At 39.2% G+C, this 17,626-nt stretch overlaps 2 protein-coding genes across 2 annotated transcripts; one reads left to right on the top strand and one right to left on the bottom strand.

Moving 5' to 3' along the window:
* The first annotated feature begins 1,654 nt into the window (after positions 1-1,654).
* gucy2g (guanylate cyclase 2g) lies at positions 1,655-12,704 on the top strand. Its single transcript, XM_071906756.2, has 22 exons — positions 1,655-1,966; positions 2,260-2,608; positions 3,167-3,291; positions 3,960-4,142; positions 4,294-4,438; positions 4,932-5,067; positions 5,295-5,398; positions 5,626-5,792; positions 6,011-6,151; positions 7,202-7,285; positions 7,574-7,678; positions 7,852-7,923; positions 8,270-8,438; positions 8,682-8,837; positions 9,338-9,515; positions 10,058-10,198; positions 10,480-10,672; positions 11,034-11,208; positions 11,455-11,553; positions 12,075-12,166; positions 12,251-12,355; positions 12,606-12,704. Exons 1-22 carry the CDS (start codon positions 1,655-1,657, stop codon positions 12,702-12,704), a joined length of 3,330 nt encoding a protein of 1,109 aa, XP_071762857.2.
* An 815-nt stretch (positions 12,705-13,519) lies between these two features.
* Positions 13,520-17,203, bottom strand: tectb (tectorin beta). The gene is made up of 11 exons (XM_071906755.2): positions 17,137-17,203; positions 16,744-16,934; positions 16,428-16,579; positions 16,247-16,319; positions 15,910-16,013; positions 15,701-15,784; positions 15,411-15,573; positions 14,881-14,959; positions 14,544-14,576; positions 14,245-14,297; positions 13,520-13,597 (listed from the first exon to the last, which is right to left on the bottom strand). Exons 1-11 carry the CDS (start codon positions 17,201-17,203, stop codon positions 13,520-13,522), a joined length of 1,077 nt encoding a protein of 358 aa, XP_071762856.1.
* Between the last annotated feature and the right edge of the window lie 423 nt (positions 17,204-17,626).

The raw sequence follows: 17,626 nt of genomic DNA on the forward strand, positions 1-17,626 counted from the left end.
TTTTAGCTTGAATATGATATCAAAAGATCACAATATCTAGCAACTGACAAAAGGTTAGACTACTTGAAATATCCTGTGGTGTGGCACTTGTGTTTAGGTCAGAAAGGGGTTATCAGCATGTGTAGGAGTAGTAGATTATGGTAGGCCTGTTTGTGTACTGTTACTTGATGCTAAGGCTAAACTCAGAAAGTTACAGCCTTCACACATAGAACTATAGACGTCGACGTTTGTGTACTTTCACAGACTTCAGAGTGTAACTGAAACATTTCCACTCCAAGCCATATGTATTGACTTCCCAACTATAAATGCAATGGCTGTTTTCAGAAAAAAAAACTTCCAAACAACTTATAGCATGGTTCTTTGTCTGAATGCTTCACTTATGTTGGACAGTGAGATGAATGGAAAGGCTTTCTAAAAGAGCTTCCAAAGGTTACCTGGTGGGATTAGCAGAGGTTGTTAGTGGCCTGGATGAGTAGGGATCCCCAGGGAAAAAACAGCTGAGGCCAGCATCACTGCTAATGTGTGAGCTGCCCACCTGTGGTCATTAGCACGTTCAACTGCACACAGGTGTGACAGGTTCGACACCACAGCTCCACCTGCCTCATCTGCTTTTCACAGCCTTACACCAGCAGAGAACCTCTCAGGGGATCAGCAACACAGTTTTCTTGAGGTTTCTTGCAGTATTGACTTTATTCTATTTCATTTTCCAGCTCTAATTACAACCTATCTCATGAAAAAATGCTGGTCTGAAAATAAAATTGTCTCCAAACCCCTTAGCTGTATGTGTGTGTGTTTGCATGCATGGGAAGTGTGTCCCTGTTAGAGATAAAAGATAAAGGAAAGACATTATGTTGAACTTTGACATTGGATTTATGAATGTGAGCAATAGGCAAAGGCAGACTGGAGGTGATACCTTTGGAATTTACTGATCTATGGTTGATAAAATCATAGCCTCAGGAACACACCTCACTAAATTAAGCTCCATGATATCAGACAGGCTATTACAATGATAGATCATTGTGGAGTAAAAGTCACCTTTAAATCAAAGATCCACTCTAAAACAGAAATTTCCATTATATTCTTGATCTTAGACAGTTCAATCATTTTTTTTTATGAATATGAACAAAAGTTCTACACAGTGATCATACACATTCGAAATTATATAAATCACACTTTTTACTACATGCACTTCATGCAAGAATGAATTTAGCCTACTGCTGCACTATTTTTTATGCCTAAATGTCATCTCCCTGCTATCAGATGGCTTGGAAGATGCATGATGGATTCCATGATGGATTGATGCATGGGGACTTTTACGATGGCTGCCACCATGGTACAAGAACATAGGCCTGATGCAGCAAACCCACTCTAATGAGCAAATGCACAACAGAAAAGGAAAGAACAATTAACCAAGCCAAACGCTCTACCTTGCTGAATGATGCTCTAAATGCCTGTCCGTCCCGCCCACTTTCTTTCAGATATTCCCATATTCCCTTCCCTAACCCTTTAAAAAGGTCCAGCATCACCAGGGGAGCTGGGTATTTAATCCTGTGACATGAGAGCAAATCGTATCTTTCCCTACTAGTAGGACGAGACGATGTTCTGTGCAATATATGCTCCTTTTGGCATTAGCCAGATATTGGTGCTTCTGTTTATGCTCGTGCTAACTGCTGTTTCTGTCCCCAGCAATGGCGTGAATGGGACTCACTCCCACAAGTTACTGATCGGTTTCCAAGCTCCCTGGAACATGTCTTTCCCTTTCAGCGCCCTGCGGTTGGGCTCTGCCATACAGATAGCTGTGGATAAGGTAAACACCAATCCCTCCTTTCTGGGGAACTACAGTCTGGATTTTGTCTATTCAGATTCAGACTGTGATCCCAAGGCTTCCCTAGGAGGGTTCATTCACCAGGTGTGGAAAGAAAATGTGTCTGCGCTCTTTGGTCCAGCCTGTCCTGAAGGAGCCGAGGTAAGCCTTCATTTTGAGGAAATGATGTGATGTGATGTGATGTGATGTGATGTGATGTGATGTGATGTGACATGATGTATAATATATCTCACTAGTTTCTGTAGAAAAAGTACATTTTAATGAAACACATATTGTGTATCGAGGCTCTGACCCTTGCCTCTCACTGGAATTTAAGCTTATTCTGCTTTTGCATTCAAATTACGTCACTCTTTCCCCTCTGATTAAATGAACAAAATGTTTAGTTTATAGTAGTTTATAGTATTCTTTTCTTAACATTATTGCTTGGTTTGCAGGTCACTGGTCTCATTGCATCCACTTGGAACATCCCCATGTTTGGATTTGTGGGGCAATCCTCCAAAATGGATAACAGTGCTGTTTATGATTCTTACATCAAAGTTGTGCCCCCTCTTAAAAGAAGTGCAGAAGTCCTGGTTAAGACCCTGGAATTCTTTGGATGGAGTCATGTAGCTATGATTGGAGGTGGGTTAGAGTCAAACACCTGGGACAAAGTTGACGCTCTGTGGAAAACTGTTGAGGATCCGCTGAAAGCCGAATTCACATTGACTGCGGCCGTCAAGTTTGACACCAGCAGCCACCATCTCATTCGCCGAAATATTAAGTACATTGCGACAGTCGCCAGAGGTAAGAAAAGTTTTACAGTATAACAAACACTTAATGATAAGCTGTGACCTATATGGCTCTATGAAACCAAATACAAAAGCCTAATACAGCTCATTGATTACTTAAAACAATGCATGCTGCTCCCATCACATAATTGTTGATTTTAATTGTCAATCTTATTTTTTTTTTTTTTCATACAGCATGAGGATACATTTATCAGTGAAGTCCTGCATACTGGGTTCATCATAGTTATCATTACTGCAACTTTGAGATTAATAGATATAGACAATGAAAAACAGCCAATCAGGAAGGAGGGAAGGTCATTAATGACGTCACCAATCAATAGGAAACTCTCCTGAGTCTGACAAACCATCACTGACCTTGGGGTAAATAGATATACAGTAGATGATCAAAAAACAGCCAATCATCATGAGCTAATAAGAATAGAAATAGAAATTGACATTGAAAGTAGAGTACCCTTTGGATCCAAGGATGCGACATAAACACACAACATGCCTGGAGTTTTATTTCCAAATGATGTTACCATTTCTATTTCTAACCCCCCCATCCCCACCACAGTGATTGTGATGCTAACAAACACTGAGGACGCAATGGCTCTGTTGCTGGAAGCTGAGCAACAGGGCCTGATGAATGGAGAGTATGTGTTCTTCCTCCTGCAGCATTTTGAGGTCAGTGGCAGTGTGGTGAGTAACATTAACTTTTACAGCTGACGCCACGTCCTGCAGTATGTGGCTCATGCATCATGCGCTGACATTTTGAAAAGCGAAAAGTAATTTAGTGGTTTTAGATGTCATGGGTCTATGAAATGAAAACACTTCATATTCTATTCACTTCAAATCTTTGTTGTCTCATTAGGTAAATATAGACTCTAGACAGGGTTTGAAAAATACACATAAGAAATCATAACATCATATACCATACAAACAAACACTGGGAAAATGCTAGTTGATAAGGTCCGAGATAGAGTCACTAGGTCGATAGAGAACAAAAGACGCTCATCAAAGCAAAATACAAAGATCTTAAACACAGCAAGAGGCTTCATACTTACATGTGCAGATTAAGCAGTCTAATTGTGGTGGGGACAAACTCTTGAGTTACTTGAGTTTAGGCACTCTGATGCGTCACCCAGATTCAACTCACCTCATGTCTCTTAAAGATCCCAGTTTGTTGTCTCATCCAAACTAGTAATGCTACTCCCTAGTTTCACTAAGATTCCCGCCTCCGTTGCCAATTCAGGCTATAATGCAAAATGTTGCAGGTTGTAGGTTATAATTAGCTGAACTGTAGACTATTCACTGACTTCCTTTTCTTTGAATCTTATGTTTGTCATATCAACCCTTTTCTTGAGCAGGATAACCTGTGGAAATACGCCTTTAACAACAGGATTAACCAGGCTGCCATCAGGGCCTTTGATATGGTCTTTATCATTGGCCAGAAGTCCTATGACGGCTATGAGTATTATGACTTCTTTGAGCAAGTTTTTGAGAGGCTGAAGAGCCACCCGTTTCGGAGCAACCTGACATCTGAAAGAGAGGTAAGCACGCAATAGGAACATGAAACTATAGATTTGAAAAACCTTGACCAAAATTTGTCATGCAGAGGTTGTAATTTAAATGTTTACACTTGCATTCCTTGTGCTATAAAACTGAATTACCTATGTTATCATTTTGATTCTACTATTTCAGGTTAGCCCCTATGCTGCCTATCTGCATGATGCAGTGCTTCTTTACGCTATGGGACTGAAGGAGGTCCTCAAAGATGGCAAAGACCCTCATGATGGACGGCAGCTTCTACTGAGATTAAAAAATAAAAACAACATACGATTTTATGGTAGATACCTGTTTGATCATAAATATATTGTGAAGTTAGCTACAACAAAAGCAGTACATGCCCTGTGCACCTAGGCGTGATCATAGGACGCAATGCTATAAATGATTAAGCATAAGAGCCCTGCATAAGGGAAATACAGTGTGTGCTTATACACCAGGCAATATGGTAGAAGTGAAACAAGCATGAGCCAGCTCTAGGTTGGTGCTTGGTACATTTACGTACCAGGAAGTAGCTTAGTGATTTTCTAACTGTGCTGGCTAAATCAATGCATGAATTAAATATTTTGTTCAGCAATTCTCTTAGTTACAACAACACTGTCCTACCTTTGGTGTTAACAGGTGGAGTTTTTAAAGTCAATGTAGCTCCACTCACTTCAATCATGCATACCCCCACCACCACACGAGCACCTAGAAAGCACTAGGCACAGTTGTTATAAAAAATATTCACCACCATTTTCAGCGACAATTCATGCAGTAATGGCTTGTCATTGCAGGTGCCTCTGGACTAGTCCACTTTGATGAAGAGGGGGAAAGAAACTTAGACTATTCCATTTATGACCTACAGCATACAGACGATACCACCAAGTTTGTGCCCATCCTCCATTTTGACAGTCACAGCAAAGCTGTCCGGTAACAATCATCAGTTATACCATCAAAAACAATCAAGCAATTTTTTATAACATGTAAACAATACATAAATGAAAAGCAATGAACTAGCACTGGGAAAGTCATATATGAACCTGCAAACTTACTGTACCTATATCACTTTAGTTTTCTATCCCCAATTAATAACTGTTAATAACTGTTAATAACTGTTTTCACATGAAATTGCAATCACACAAAAAATTCCATTTCAGGCCAACTTCTAAGTTTGCATTTGTGGTGTGGCCCAAAGGAAAACCTCCTTCTGATAACCCCGAATGTGGTTTCAGCAACGAGCTCTGTGAATGGCTAACCAATGGTAAATAAAGTAGCCTTTATGGCAAAATTGACTTGCAAAAAAGAGCTTTAATGTTCTTTACCCTAGTAATCGGATGCTATTGTGTTTGTGATTTTGTGTTTGTTATTTTTGAGTTGTTGTTTTTGCTTTAACTTTTGCACCATATCCTTGCCTCTAAAGTATATTTAAACAAACATTTTAGGGTGATATGCAGGCAGGTTAACCGACTTCATCTTGATTTGTCACAGACATCGCCCTGGTGATTGTGCTAGCTACCTTCCCTGTCATTGGTGTGATAGCAGTCTTGTGCATCGGGCTGCTCATTCTGCAGAAACTGCGGCTCCAGAACAGGCTCGATGACTCCTGCTGGTGGCTCATCAACTACAGCGACATCGTTATCATCAAAGAGCCCTCAGTATGAACCTCAGTTTGGAGGCCCAACACAGATGTGTTGTCAGCCAAAGCACACTCACAGCCAGAGACACAAACTGTGTACATGTGCACTCACATATTCATTGATGGACAAAAGGTGTATGAGCATGAGTGTATGTACTTACTCCTGTGTGTGTTTGCTTGCCTAGATTTGTGTTCACATGCTTGTTTGGTGCATGTGTGTGTATGTGTCTCCTCCAGGGAGTGCAGGCTGTATCTCTGAGCACCACGGCCAGTAAGAGCGGGAGTGGCGGCTCCCAGTCCATCCTCTCCTGCAACAGCTATGGCCTGAAGGACAAGGCAGGCAAAGACCATGTCTACTCCACCATAGGCCTGTACCAGGTACCCATTTAATTCAGAGTTTAAAGGAATACACTCACAGTGTGATTTTATGTCATACATTTTTCTTTGTTCTACATTCTACATTGTTAGAAAAAATAATTCATCCTGCAAAATAGATCTATCAGGTCCATCGATGAGTGTCAAATGGGTGTGGCAAGAAGTGGCACCCAAGTAGTTAGTATCATTATGAGTGCAAATGACAAACAAAAATCTTCAGAAATCTATTTGGAAGCCATATCTATATATAAAAAAAATCACATCAGGGGAACATTCAGTGCCAGTGTTCCCTCTAAGCTGCATGCATCTGGTGACCTACAGATAGTAATTTATTACATTGGCCAAATAATATCTTTTCACTCATCAATTGCTCCACTATCCCTATAAAGTTACTCAGTATAAGCAGGTTTGGAAGTTTTGTTGTCAAATTATATCAGATGTATTATACCATACCTCAGGGTTTAGTGAATTGTTTCTGCTGAATTGTCCCTGCTGTTATTATTGCCATCGAAACTAACAGGTACCATTAGCCACAAGCTTGCAGCAAGCAGTGCCAATAATATTATTATTTTTTAGTTAAGTTTAGTTAATTGTACTGTCCCCCTATAATGTGACAAGTCATAGGTGAAGAAAACCTACAGACTTAAATCATAAAGGTCAAGATATCTCTTGAAGCAACAATGGGCTATTTGCAAAGCTTCCCAGATCTAGGGTCACTGGTCTGTAACATAACCATAAATATCAATACGATTTAAAGAGATATATTGCTCATTTTACATTGTTATCTGGAGAAGGGGGTATATGTTCGCATATAGAGCTGCAGTTGTTTAGTAGGAAAAACAACACAAGGTTAGTTTATTTAAGAGTAAAACAATGTAGAAACCCAGTGACATATCCCTCCAACAGTAAAACAGCTCCTAATCTACTGATGGTTATAAAAGATGAACAAAAGGACTTTGATAGAAATGTACATCTATGACTGTGCTCAGAGTTTGTTTACATGTGACAGAATACCCACTTCCTGTGGCTAATGTAGTTTTTAATCCCGGATAGGGAAATTATGTGGCCGTCAAATACATGGAGACCCAGGTCATCAGTAATATCCGGAAACCCTCCATTATCTCAGAGTTCAATGTGGTAAAGTTACTCACGTTCTTCTAAACTAAACATAATTCTTGTTTTCTTGGTTTATCTTGTTTGTTTTTTCTTTGAATAAATGGATATATATTGCTGATATTTGTTTGGTGATTAAGAAAGCCAAACCATGCATTTCCATTTAATTTCTTTGACCACCAAATAACCATCTGAATATCACATAAAACAGATGTTGTTCTTTAAGACTTGATATTGAGGAATATCAAATAGTTTTCATCACCCATGGAATGATATATTGTATGCCTAACCATCTTAAACTCTTTAAGACAGATGAAAGAGATGAAGCATGAGAACTTGGTGCAGTTCTTTGGAGTGTGCATTGAGCCACCGAATGTCTGTTTGGTCATGCAGTACTGCAAGAAAGGCAGTCTGAAGGTTAGTGTCTGAGACTGCACTGCTTTTGTTCCATATCATATTATTTGGAATATCCTGCTATACTTATGCAAGACAGATGCATAGCGGAGTAACTTTTACAGTGGCTAGCCATTCATGTGTTTGAGCTTTGGCTTCATAATGTTACTTCTTCTTTGGTGCTGTTTTGTCTGCAGGATGTTCTGAAGGTTTCAGATATCGAGCTGGATTGGATGTTCAAACTGTCCTTTGCTTATGACATTGTCAATGTGAGTCAGTTCATTTATACAGTATATTAAAGTTTTTTGCTGTGATGTAGTGATTGGAAAGACACTTTATCCATTGATTACTGATTATTTTGTTTGTCCTTTTTTTGTCCTAATATAGCGTATTTATATACTGTGTCCAGTAATAAAAAGACTGAAATTTGAGCCTTTAAATGGACACAGACAGACTGTATCTATACTCTGGTGCTGATTCTTTGATATTTATGTATATATATATATATATATATATATATATATATATATATATATATATATATATATATATATATATATACATAATAGCAGTATCCCTAAAATACATTACAGTACCCATTCATTCACTTTCCAGGGAATGGAGTTCATTCACAAGAGTAGCCTGAAATCCCATGGGAACTTGAGGCCCAGCACATGCCTGGTGGATAGCCGACTCCAGATTAAACTGTCTGGCTTCGGACTGTGGGAGTTCAAACACGGGACCAAGCACAAGCTCGTACCACTGGAAAATCCCAAATATGAAAGTCAGTGGGTGGATTCAGCTCTTGAAGTCAAGCTGCTTTGTTATGATATTTGTGTCTGGAGTGTCTTAAATATTCAAATTTATGTAGTTTACCACAGCATCAGGGAGAACTAACACATTTCAGGTGTTTTGAACCTTCAAAGTCTATTCTACTAATTCAACCGTTCCTAAGCAAAGCATGTCAATTGTAGTACAGTTGAAACGCAGACACCTCAAAAGTCAATGCTTTTGATAACTGTTGTAGAGATGTATTGGACAGCTCCAGAGCTTCTGAGACAAGTCAGTCCCCCGTTCAATGGGACACCCAAGGGTGACGTCTACAGCTTTGCCATCATCATGCGGGAGCTACTCTACAGTTCTGATACCGGACCGTACCATGATATCAACCTGGAGCCAAAAGGTCAGCATGATGCCATTACAAAGTCATTCATTCATGTTCTTTACCCGCTTATTCCTTCTCAGGCACACAGGGAGCTGGAGCCTATCCCAGCATGCATTGGGCAGGCAGGGAAAATATAGGTCACAGTCACTCACAATCACATTCATATATGAGTAATGTAGAGTCTCCACCGGACTTGCATGTCTTTTATACCACTGTGCCACTCTAGCATTACTGAATGATTCAGTGTTTCTTCTATATTAACTCAGCAGACGGAGCAGAACAATACGAAAACTACCAGCTACCATATTTGATCAAATTTAAGTATCTTGTCTTGACAACTATGACAAAAAAACTGGGACCAAAAAGTAGACATATGTGTAACCAAAACCAAAATCTCCCCCCCCCCAAAAATGGTGTAATTTGTGATTCCTTCATGATTTCCACCCCACACAATGATAAAATACTGCAGAATGTCAACAGCATTACGATTCCTGTTTCTTGCCACATGTTTTCACCAGAGATCATCAAGCAGTTGCGGACCCCTCTGCTTGGGGAACCCCTCCGACCAATGCTGTCTGACCAGCTGTGTGATGAGAACATCAACACGCTGCTGAAGGCCTGCTGGAGTGAAAACCCAGACCACCGACCACCGTTTGGATCCATACGGAGACGGCTGAGGGAGACCAGCCCAGACAGGTCAGGCTTTTGATTTTTTTTTCTTAATCAATTTCTTAATTTACACAGATTTGGGTTTGGGGTGTTGTTACTCTTTAACATAGTTCCATCTGTATCATCTCCCACTCAAAAACTGTGGGGCAACAAAGTGCCCTCCCTGTCTCTCCTGTGGTATATCATATGGTTACACACCTTTAGTTTACTTACAAGTGCATGTATAGTGTCAAGCCGCTTATCTTCATGACCACATCGTATCTACTCCATATTCAATTTTCTCAACACTACTAGAAGAATTAAAGCGAGCAGCAAACAGGCTTATTATCCATCTTCCATCTTCAAAATTGGAAAAATGAAATCAAGCAGTGGAAATGATTGGAACTTTGTTGTTAAACGTTCATCACTGAACTGAATTAAGGTAAACATATCATTCCAGATTGTCATCAAAATCTCACATAATTAATAATTAGATAGATTTGACATCAACATAAACTCAGTTTCTGTCTTCAAATATGAAGACAATAGCAAGACTGTTAATAAGAGTAATAATCTTTTTTGTACTCTAGTCATGCAAATATACTGGACAATATGGTGGAAAAGTTGGAGAAATATGCAAATCACTTGGAGGAAGTGGTGGAAGAGAGGACCAATCAGCTCACAGCGGAGAAGGCCCGTGCAGACAAGCTTCTCTCCAGCATGTTACCAAGGTAACAAATTCAAAGCATCAGTTATAAACATCTTGGGCTTGTATTGTCCTAATCATGACCGTTTGGCTCTCCATATGTGATATCAATCTACAATCTGCCTTCACTGCCTCTTTTAACACCAGTCTAGATTCATTAATTAGCATTTTAAGCTAATTAATTCATGGTAGCTCTAAAGCCAAGTCATATGATCGATATAGTGGATGGGCTTCAGTGAATACATGAGTAAGCAAGTGTACTCTGCCACCCTTACCATGGCAGTGCTGTTGTTTCATTGGCCATAGGTACATTGCAGATCAGCTGATGTCAGGGAAGTCAGTGGAGCCGCAGGGCTACGACATGGTGACCATCTTCTTCTCCGACATCGTGGGCTTCACCTCCATGTGTTCTGTCAGCTCGGCCATGGAGGTGGTGACACTCCTCAACGACCTCTACAGCCTGTTCGACGATATCATCAAGATGTACGACGTCTACAAAGTATGTTACACACAACAGCCTTTGTCTTTTACTCAGCTTTATGCACTGGGGATGTGACATCATGCCTGGAGCTGATTGCAAATCCCAAGGATGTTGTGAGCGACCAGCATGCATATCTGTCATATGCTTCATTACAGTCCTGTTGTAAACTGGACAAACAATGTATACATTTTTACAGCTTAGTTTTTGAAAATGTATGGACTTTTAATTTTATTGTACATAGCTTTTGACAGTGTTGTGTTTTGTTATCATATGTTGTGCTCTCTTGTATAAGCCTAGTCTATCATGGCACTAAAGAAAGCTTTCCACTATGTTATTTAAAAGTCAACAGTAAAGCTTTTTCATATTTGAACTTCATCAGGTGGAAACAATTGGAGATGCTTATATGGTAGCTAGTGGTCTGCCTCTCAGCAACGGCAACAAGCACGCTTTGGAGATTTCCACAATGGCTCTGCATTTCCTGGGTGCGATACAAGTTTTCAAAATCCATCATATGCCTACTGAGAGCCTGGCACTTCGCATTGGGATACACTCAGGTAAGCAAGGGACACTGACAAATGCTCAGTTAACTAAACTTCAGAAATCTTCAGAAAGCTTATTTGAATTGTGAAATGGTTGGTTTTGTTACTTGCTGCCTTTTTTTTTTGGAAGGTATTTGTAATGGGTTCAATTGGCTAACACCAGGGCCATTTCTTGATATTTCTCATGTACTGTTGGACAATGTTTTTGCACATATTTGACATTTGAGAAATTTGATTTATGGTATGTCTTTGTATTTATAGGTCCAGTGGTTGCTGGAGTGGTGGGCACCACTATGCCTCGCTACTGTCTCTTCGGGGACACGGTGAACACGGCCTCTCGGATGGAAAGTAACAGCTTACGTGAGTGAACTGAAATAACAGCTTAGAAACCCTTGAGAGCATCAGCACTGCAGGTTCATTATATAAACCTTCTGAATTAGATACATGTAGTTTTGTCACTCAGGTATGAGTTTTGTGTGATTATGTATAACAAATTGATTTCAGTAACTATAGTTAATGGGATACCTTGACATTCTGAAAAGTAATGTTGCGTTTTCTTCACCTGGAACATGTCATATTATGGTACACTTGTACTTTAGCTAACCTAAAAACAGCTAGTTAGAATTGTTCAAATTCTTCTTTTAAATCAATGAGTTCTGTTATCCACAAGCTGATGAACTAATGAACTGAAATTACTGGCTTCAACAAGGACGGCTGACGATGTCGACAACATCAATCCAGAAACTTGACTTTTAAATTATGTAAGGTGTGTGGCGAAGAAAACTAACAAATCAAATTTCTAAATGTCAAGGTATCCCTTTAATATGTTTACCTTTCCTGTCTTGTTAATATAATTTGTTCAAACTGTATATTTTACACAGCCCTGAAGATTCATATATCTCAAAGCACTGCTGACATTCTTGACGAGATTGGATCATTTGTGCTGGAGGAGAGAGGGGAAATTGAAATTAAGGTGACTTGATAGTCAACATGTTTTTTGCAGTAAAATGTGCAGTATATGGTTTTTGACATGTGTGTGTGTGTATGTTCATAACAGGGTAAAGGCTGTCAGAAGACCTACTGGCTGTTGAACAAACATGGTTTTAATCCTCTTGTTGCCCACGGCTCTCCTCCTGTTAAGAGTCTCAAACCACCAATGGAGGTACAGTTTACATTCATAATAGCATTCACACTGTCTGTTTTGATAATGGCAGGTTTTACCATAACTAAGTCAAACATCACATTATGCAAGTACAACCAGTCACAAGGTGTAATACAGGGTTTAAACACAAGTCTGAGTCTATCAAACTGTATAAAGCACAGTTTACTATATGTAGTATTGTATTTAATGATGTGAACCAGTATTGGTATTTTGACCTGCATTTAATCAATGTGTGATATCTCCACTGAAGGTCAAACCATTTTTGGCCAAAGACCCTGAGAAAAAGGCCCACAAAATCCTGGCTAAAGCTTACATGACAGAGGCTTCGATGACTGCAGTGCACACTTAAAGCTCCAGTGGACACTCTCACCATATTTTGGATATTTCCTGATTGTCAGACAGGAAATACCAGGAAAGGACAACTCCATATGTCTCACAAAATGTTGTGCAAGTGTTTGTTTCCTCGAGCTGTGAAGAGGAGAATTGCAGACAAAATCAGCATAGGCATTACAGGAGGACATTAATGTCATGAGATGTCACTGGAGCCTGGGACCTAGAGTACGTCACTTGTGTTTTTAGCGTGTACAAAGGTTCTTCAAGGGTTCTTTGGTTAGGGTCGTGGTTCTATGTAGACCAAAGAGCCCTCTGATTTGTTACAATTTAAAAAAAATAAAAGGCAAATCAGAATAAAGAACCCAGTGTGGTTCTGAAAAAGTTATTTTGCTGCTGGTTTGGAGTATTCCATGCATTCTTAAAAAGTTCTATATTCTGCTGTGGTACATGTCTAAATAATAATTTTGTGGTACTATTTAGAACCCTTTTTGTCAAGGGTGTACTCGCTTAATAGGATAAACACTGGCATTTTTGAGCTTTCTTATTGCACATGTTGCACCCCTGATACTGTCTTTTGTGATCATACCCCTCATTCAGCTGGGCACAATCTAGCAAATTGAAAACAGGCCGAGGACTCCACTGACCCCAATATAATGGCTGTTGAGAACTTTAGTAATTTAATTTTTTATTTTGGCACAACTGTTTGTCAGTGAGCAGACTACACACTCTTTTCATATTTTAAAGCAAAACCAACAAAATAAAATAACAAAACAAAATAATTCTGTGACTTTGATGGATTTATAATAATGATGTACATTTTATCTGTTTTCATTATTTCTTGAAGTGCATCTGTAGTGCAAACTTAAACTTGGGAGTCATCAGCACTTCTGCTTCAGTCTCCCAGTACGGCTTGTGGGGTGAAGAAAGCATATGGCTTTTAAAATAGAGAATAGTTATTGTTTTTTTAACTGAGATTCAGAAATGCTGTATGCAATCATAATCATTATCAATATATTATAATCAATATATAAACATTATCTTTATTGTTATACTGTCTGTATATTCAGTAATATCTTTGTCCTATAAGAAAAGCAGAATAGCAAGTATGTTGTATTGTTGATTTATTTAGCAACACTGTTAACATTGCCTTAACATTTCTGAAAAACTGCATAAATCAAAATAATAGGGACGATTTTCAATAAATCTTTATCAAAGTAATAATGTATATAACATTAACAAGATTATCCACGTACATTACCCACGCACAAACAGAACACCGAACTTCAATAAATGTGCTAATTACAAATAATATTTGTGATTTATGAAATAATTGACACAGTATGGGTGTGGAGAAGGAATGTATTCATAGGCTCCCTGAGTCCTGGGTGACACTCCCCTCTGTGTGTGTGTGTGTGTGTGTGTGTGTGTGTGTGTGTGTATCAGTCACATACATATTTGTACTTGCTCAACATGTCACTTTCTATATATACAATGAATGATGTATGAATGAGATGGGATGAAAATGTGTTTCTTTACTACATTCTTAGTCCATTTACAAAAGCAAGACACGTGTTTCCCAGGACCACCAACAGGATGAATAGTGATGTGCCTGTGTCAGAAAGGGTAAAGAAATAGAGTAATGAAATGCCAGTGAAACATCAAGAACAACTTAACAATTAAGTCTGTCTTATTAATAATAAGTCTGTGATGTGGGTGCTAAACCATATTATAATATATTACTATAAAACATATTAGAGATTAAAAAAAAAGAAAAAAAAAGATACTAGAGTTAAAATATATTTTATTGTCATTATTTAACAGTAATAGTCATTACCATTATTTCATATTTGTTTACCTGATATGTGTCCATTATTGGAGGATTCATTAGCTGTAAAGAGAAAAAGACAATTCATCATAATACACAATACAAACAAACAATGAAAATAGATCTAGGCTACAAGACAAGCAAGATGTAGAATTAATGTAGAATTTAATCTAGCTGAATTGATTAATCAACACAGCTTACATTACCAAAACAGCAACTTTTAAGGGATACATTAACATTTTAATGATTTTTACTTTTACTTTTACTTTACTTTTACCTTGCAGCAAACAATTGGCTACCAATATCATAGTATCCCTTTAACTGAGTATGTATTGCTGACGAATGGCACTGTTTAGATGTACTGTACCTTTAACTTTAAACTCAGCAGTGAGAATGCCCCCACTTGGTTCTGCTTCAGTTGACAGACTTCTGGTAGAGCAGGGGCCCTTGAGGGAAAAAAGAAGAGTCAAAATTAATCCTTGGGCCAACAACACTGTGTTGCTATGGTCAGAGAATACTGTCTGGATGTCACTTGATATAAAGCTTCATATATGAAGCCATTAAATACCTTCATAGTGTTGCCTTTATTTCATATATAATTATTTCATAAAACATGCATAAAATTATGTATATATATCAAGAATCTCCTCAGTCATGAGGATCCATGTAGATTTAGACACCAAGTGTTTGGCAATTTGTTTGTGTGGAGACATGTTTTGTCTTTGTTTTGATTTAAATTCCTCATCCATTCTTGAACCTGCAGATGGGGCAGTCGTAATCTTAGTATACCTTTACTTCCTGAAAAGTCGACTTTTTGAAGATACACATTTTTCAATCCAATAGGGATATGGTATATCATAATAACGAGTGCATGTTTCTCTGAAGTGTCATACTCACTGGCTGACAGAAGAGCCTTTCTCCATCACAAACCTGGACCTCACAGTGAAGCCAGACAGTAGACACCTTCTCCAGCCGCTGGAAGCGGAAGGAGTTGAACTTGAACATGGAGCGGCTGTCTTTGGCATTCTCAAATATTGTCACAGTGTTGTCAGATGAGCAGCTGTTAAAAAACGGTGCAACTTCAATGATTTTCATCCAAAAAACAAGTAGATGATGATGCTGCATATCTTTAAATGAACTATTAAAGTGCATTTACAATGTACAAGTTTCTTTTCTCATTCGACTACCTGTTAATGATGAGACTCCACCTCTTCCTGTCTGTTGAGTAAGGAGTGGGAGTGGCCCAGCAGTTGCTTATTACAACTTTGAATCTGAAGAGGCAGATGGGAAGGATGGGTCAGGGATCTAACATCTCCCCTCTAAAGGTTTGTGGGGAATATGTGAATATAAAGATGAACTTTCAACACCTGGGTATTTTTTAAATCATTGAATATACCTGTTACTTAGTCCTTTTGCCTCAATGCCAATGAAGACTTCAGAGCCGATCTCAGATGTGTCAATCACATAGGGAGCGTCCTTGGCATACAGGAATTTGGAATTCTACAAAATATATAGATTTTTTTTGTATTGTTTTATCTGGCCTCAGACCTTTCATTTGCATTTCATGATCACCTTAAGAAATTTTTCCAGACAGCTATTCTTGTCTGCACAGTATTTACAAAAATACATCTAAAAATAACATTATGGATGTAATGGATCTAAACACTCTTGCATGTAACAAAGACGGCAAAAGGCCTCCACTGGAGAAAGTGAATCTGTGAGTAGCTACTCACCGTGAACACATTCATAGACAACTGTGATCTAAAAGTGCCTAAACTCCCGTTGTTGACAAAAACTGTAGCCACTCTGGAAAAAGCAGAGGGTTTAGTAAAAACGCTGCAAGTCATTGGGTTAGAATGCACATGTTCTCCACATAGTAACTGTGGTCAAATCGTGTCCTGGATTGATGCTTACCTTTGGCTAAAAACGGCATTGTTTACCAGGTAGGCTGCCCGGTACGTGCAGCTGAAGGTGTAGTTGACCGGCTGGTTTCTGACTGTAAGCGAAGTATCGTTGGACACAATGGAATTATAGAAGACGTACTTGGGGTCTTTGCCGGGCATGTACTGCGGAGAACAACGGGCACATCAAGAGGGAATGTAGCAGAAATGGACTTTTGCTTCACTTCATGATCGAATTAACATCCATCTTACACAGAAAGATCAGTACATGAAGCTCAACATACTTTGTGTGAATGGTTGAATGTCTATGTACCTGCTTGGTGTCTCACCTCAGCTAGGGTGCCGCAGTAGGAGTGGTTTTTGGGCGTCAGGTCTGGGATGGTGAAGCGATAGTAACCCGGGGTGTTCATTCCGGTGTAACAGACCCCGCCTAAGGACAGCTGGCCAATCTCCCAGCCGTACGGACACTCGGGGACGTTAGCAATGATGGCGTTGGGGAAACACGACACCATCACATAGTCTGGCCAAAAGGCAAAGAGACGAACTTTAGAAACGGTGAAGCACTTTAGAGATTGGACCATATATTACTGAAAATCCCAATAAAGTAGAAACAATTGCTTGAGAAGGACAGGGTTTGCAGGACTTAAACTGCTATGACACAAGCACAGTAAAGAAGCTACCATTTTTTTACCATTTGAAAATGTATCAAATAGAGTGCTTACCTGCTTTTTGGGGAGCGCATGTCCATGCAACAGGCAGCAGCATTAGTAGAGCACCAACAGAGGCCATTATTTAATTCTGCAGAGAGATTTCAGAATTGCGCCTTAGCAATGTAAGAATCTTTAAGGAGTGTAGAAATTGTTGCAAATCTGTCATAAAAAAGACTTACCAGTGGGGAAAACAACTTTGACTAGTTTGGTGTCAGAGAATCTGCATGGCTCTTCAACAGCTTACTGGCACTAGTGACTCTACAACTAACACCTTGACAACTTGACGAGGCATTTTATACTTTCACAGGTAAGGGCAATCAACCTTCCCCCTTCTCCCTTCTCCACTTGTCCCCTTGGCAGTATTGGTTTGAGAACTCTATTGTGGGGCTGCTCACAAAAGCTCTCTGTGCTGGTCAGACATTGACTTTCAAATGACCAGTGTCTCAAGGGACAAGCACAACACTCAGCATGTGTGATTCTCCTTTTCTAGAAATGTCCCTAC

Source organism: Centroberyx gerrardi, chromosome 20 (genome assembly GCF_048128805.1).
Source record: "Centroberyx gerrardi isolate f3 chromosome 20, fCenGer3.hap1.cur.20231027, whole genome shotgun sequence".
NCBI lineage: Eukaryota > Metazoa > Chordata > Actinopteri > Beryciformes > Berycidae > Centroberyx > Centroberyx gerrardi.

Coding starts and splice junctions, on each gene's coding strand:
- gucy2g (XM_071906756.2), top strand. CDS start 1,655: ATGCTCGTGCTAACTGCTGTTTCTGTCCCCAGCAATGGCGTGAATGGG. Junction 7,286..7,573: donor TTATCTCAGAGTTCAATGTG/GTAAAGTTACTC, acceptor TCTTTAAGACAG/ATGAAAGAGATGAAGCATGA. Junction 11,554..12,074: donor GATGGAAAGTAACAGCTTAC/GTGAGTGAACTG, acceptor TATTTTACACAG/CCCTGAAGATTCATATATCT.
- tectb (XM_071906755.2), bottom strand. CDS start 17,203: ATGGCCTCTGTTGGTGCTCTACTAATGCTGCTGCCTGTTGCATGGACA. Junction 16,014..16,246: donor TGTCTATGAATGTGTTCACG/GTGAGTAGCTAC, acceptor TATATTTTGTAG/AATTCCAAATTCCTGTATGC. Junction 14,298..14,543: donor CAATAATGGACACATATCAG/GTAAACAAATAT, acceptor TTTCTGACACAG/GCACATCACTATTCATCCTG.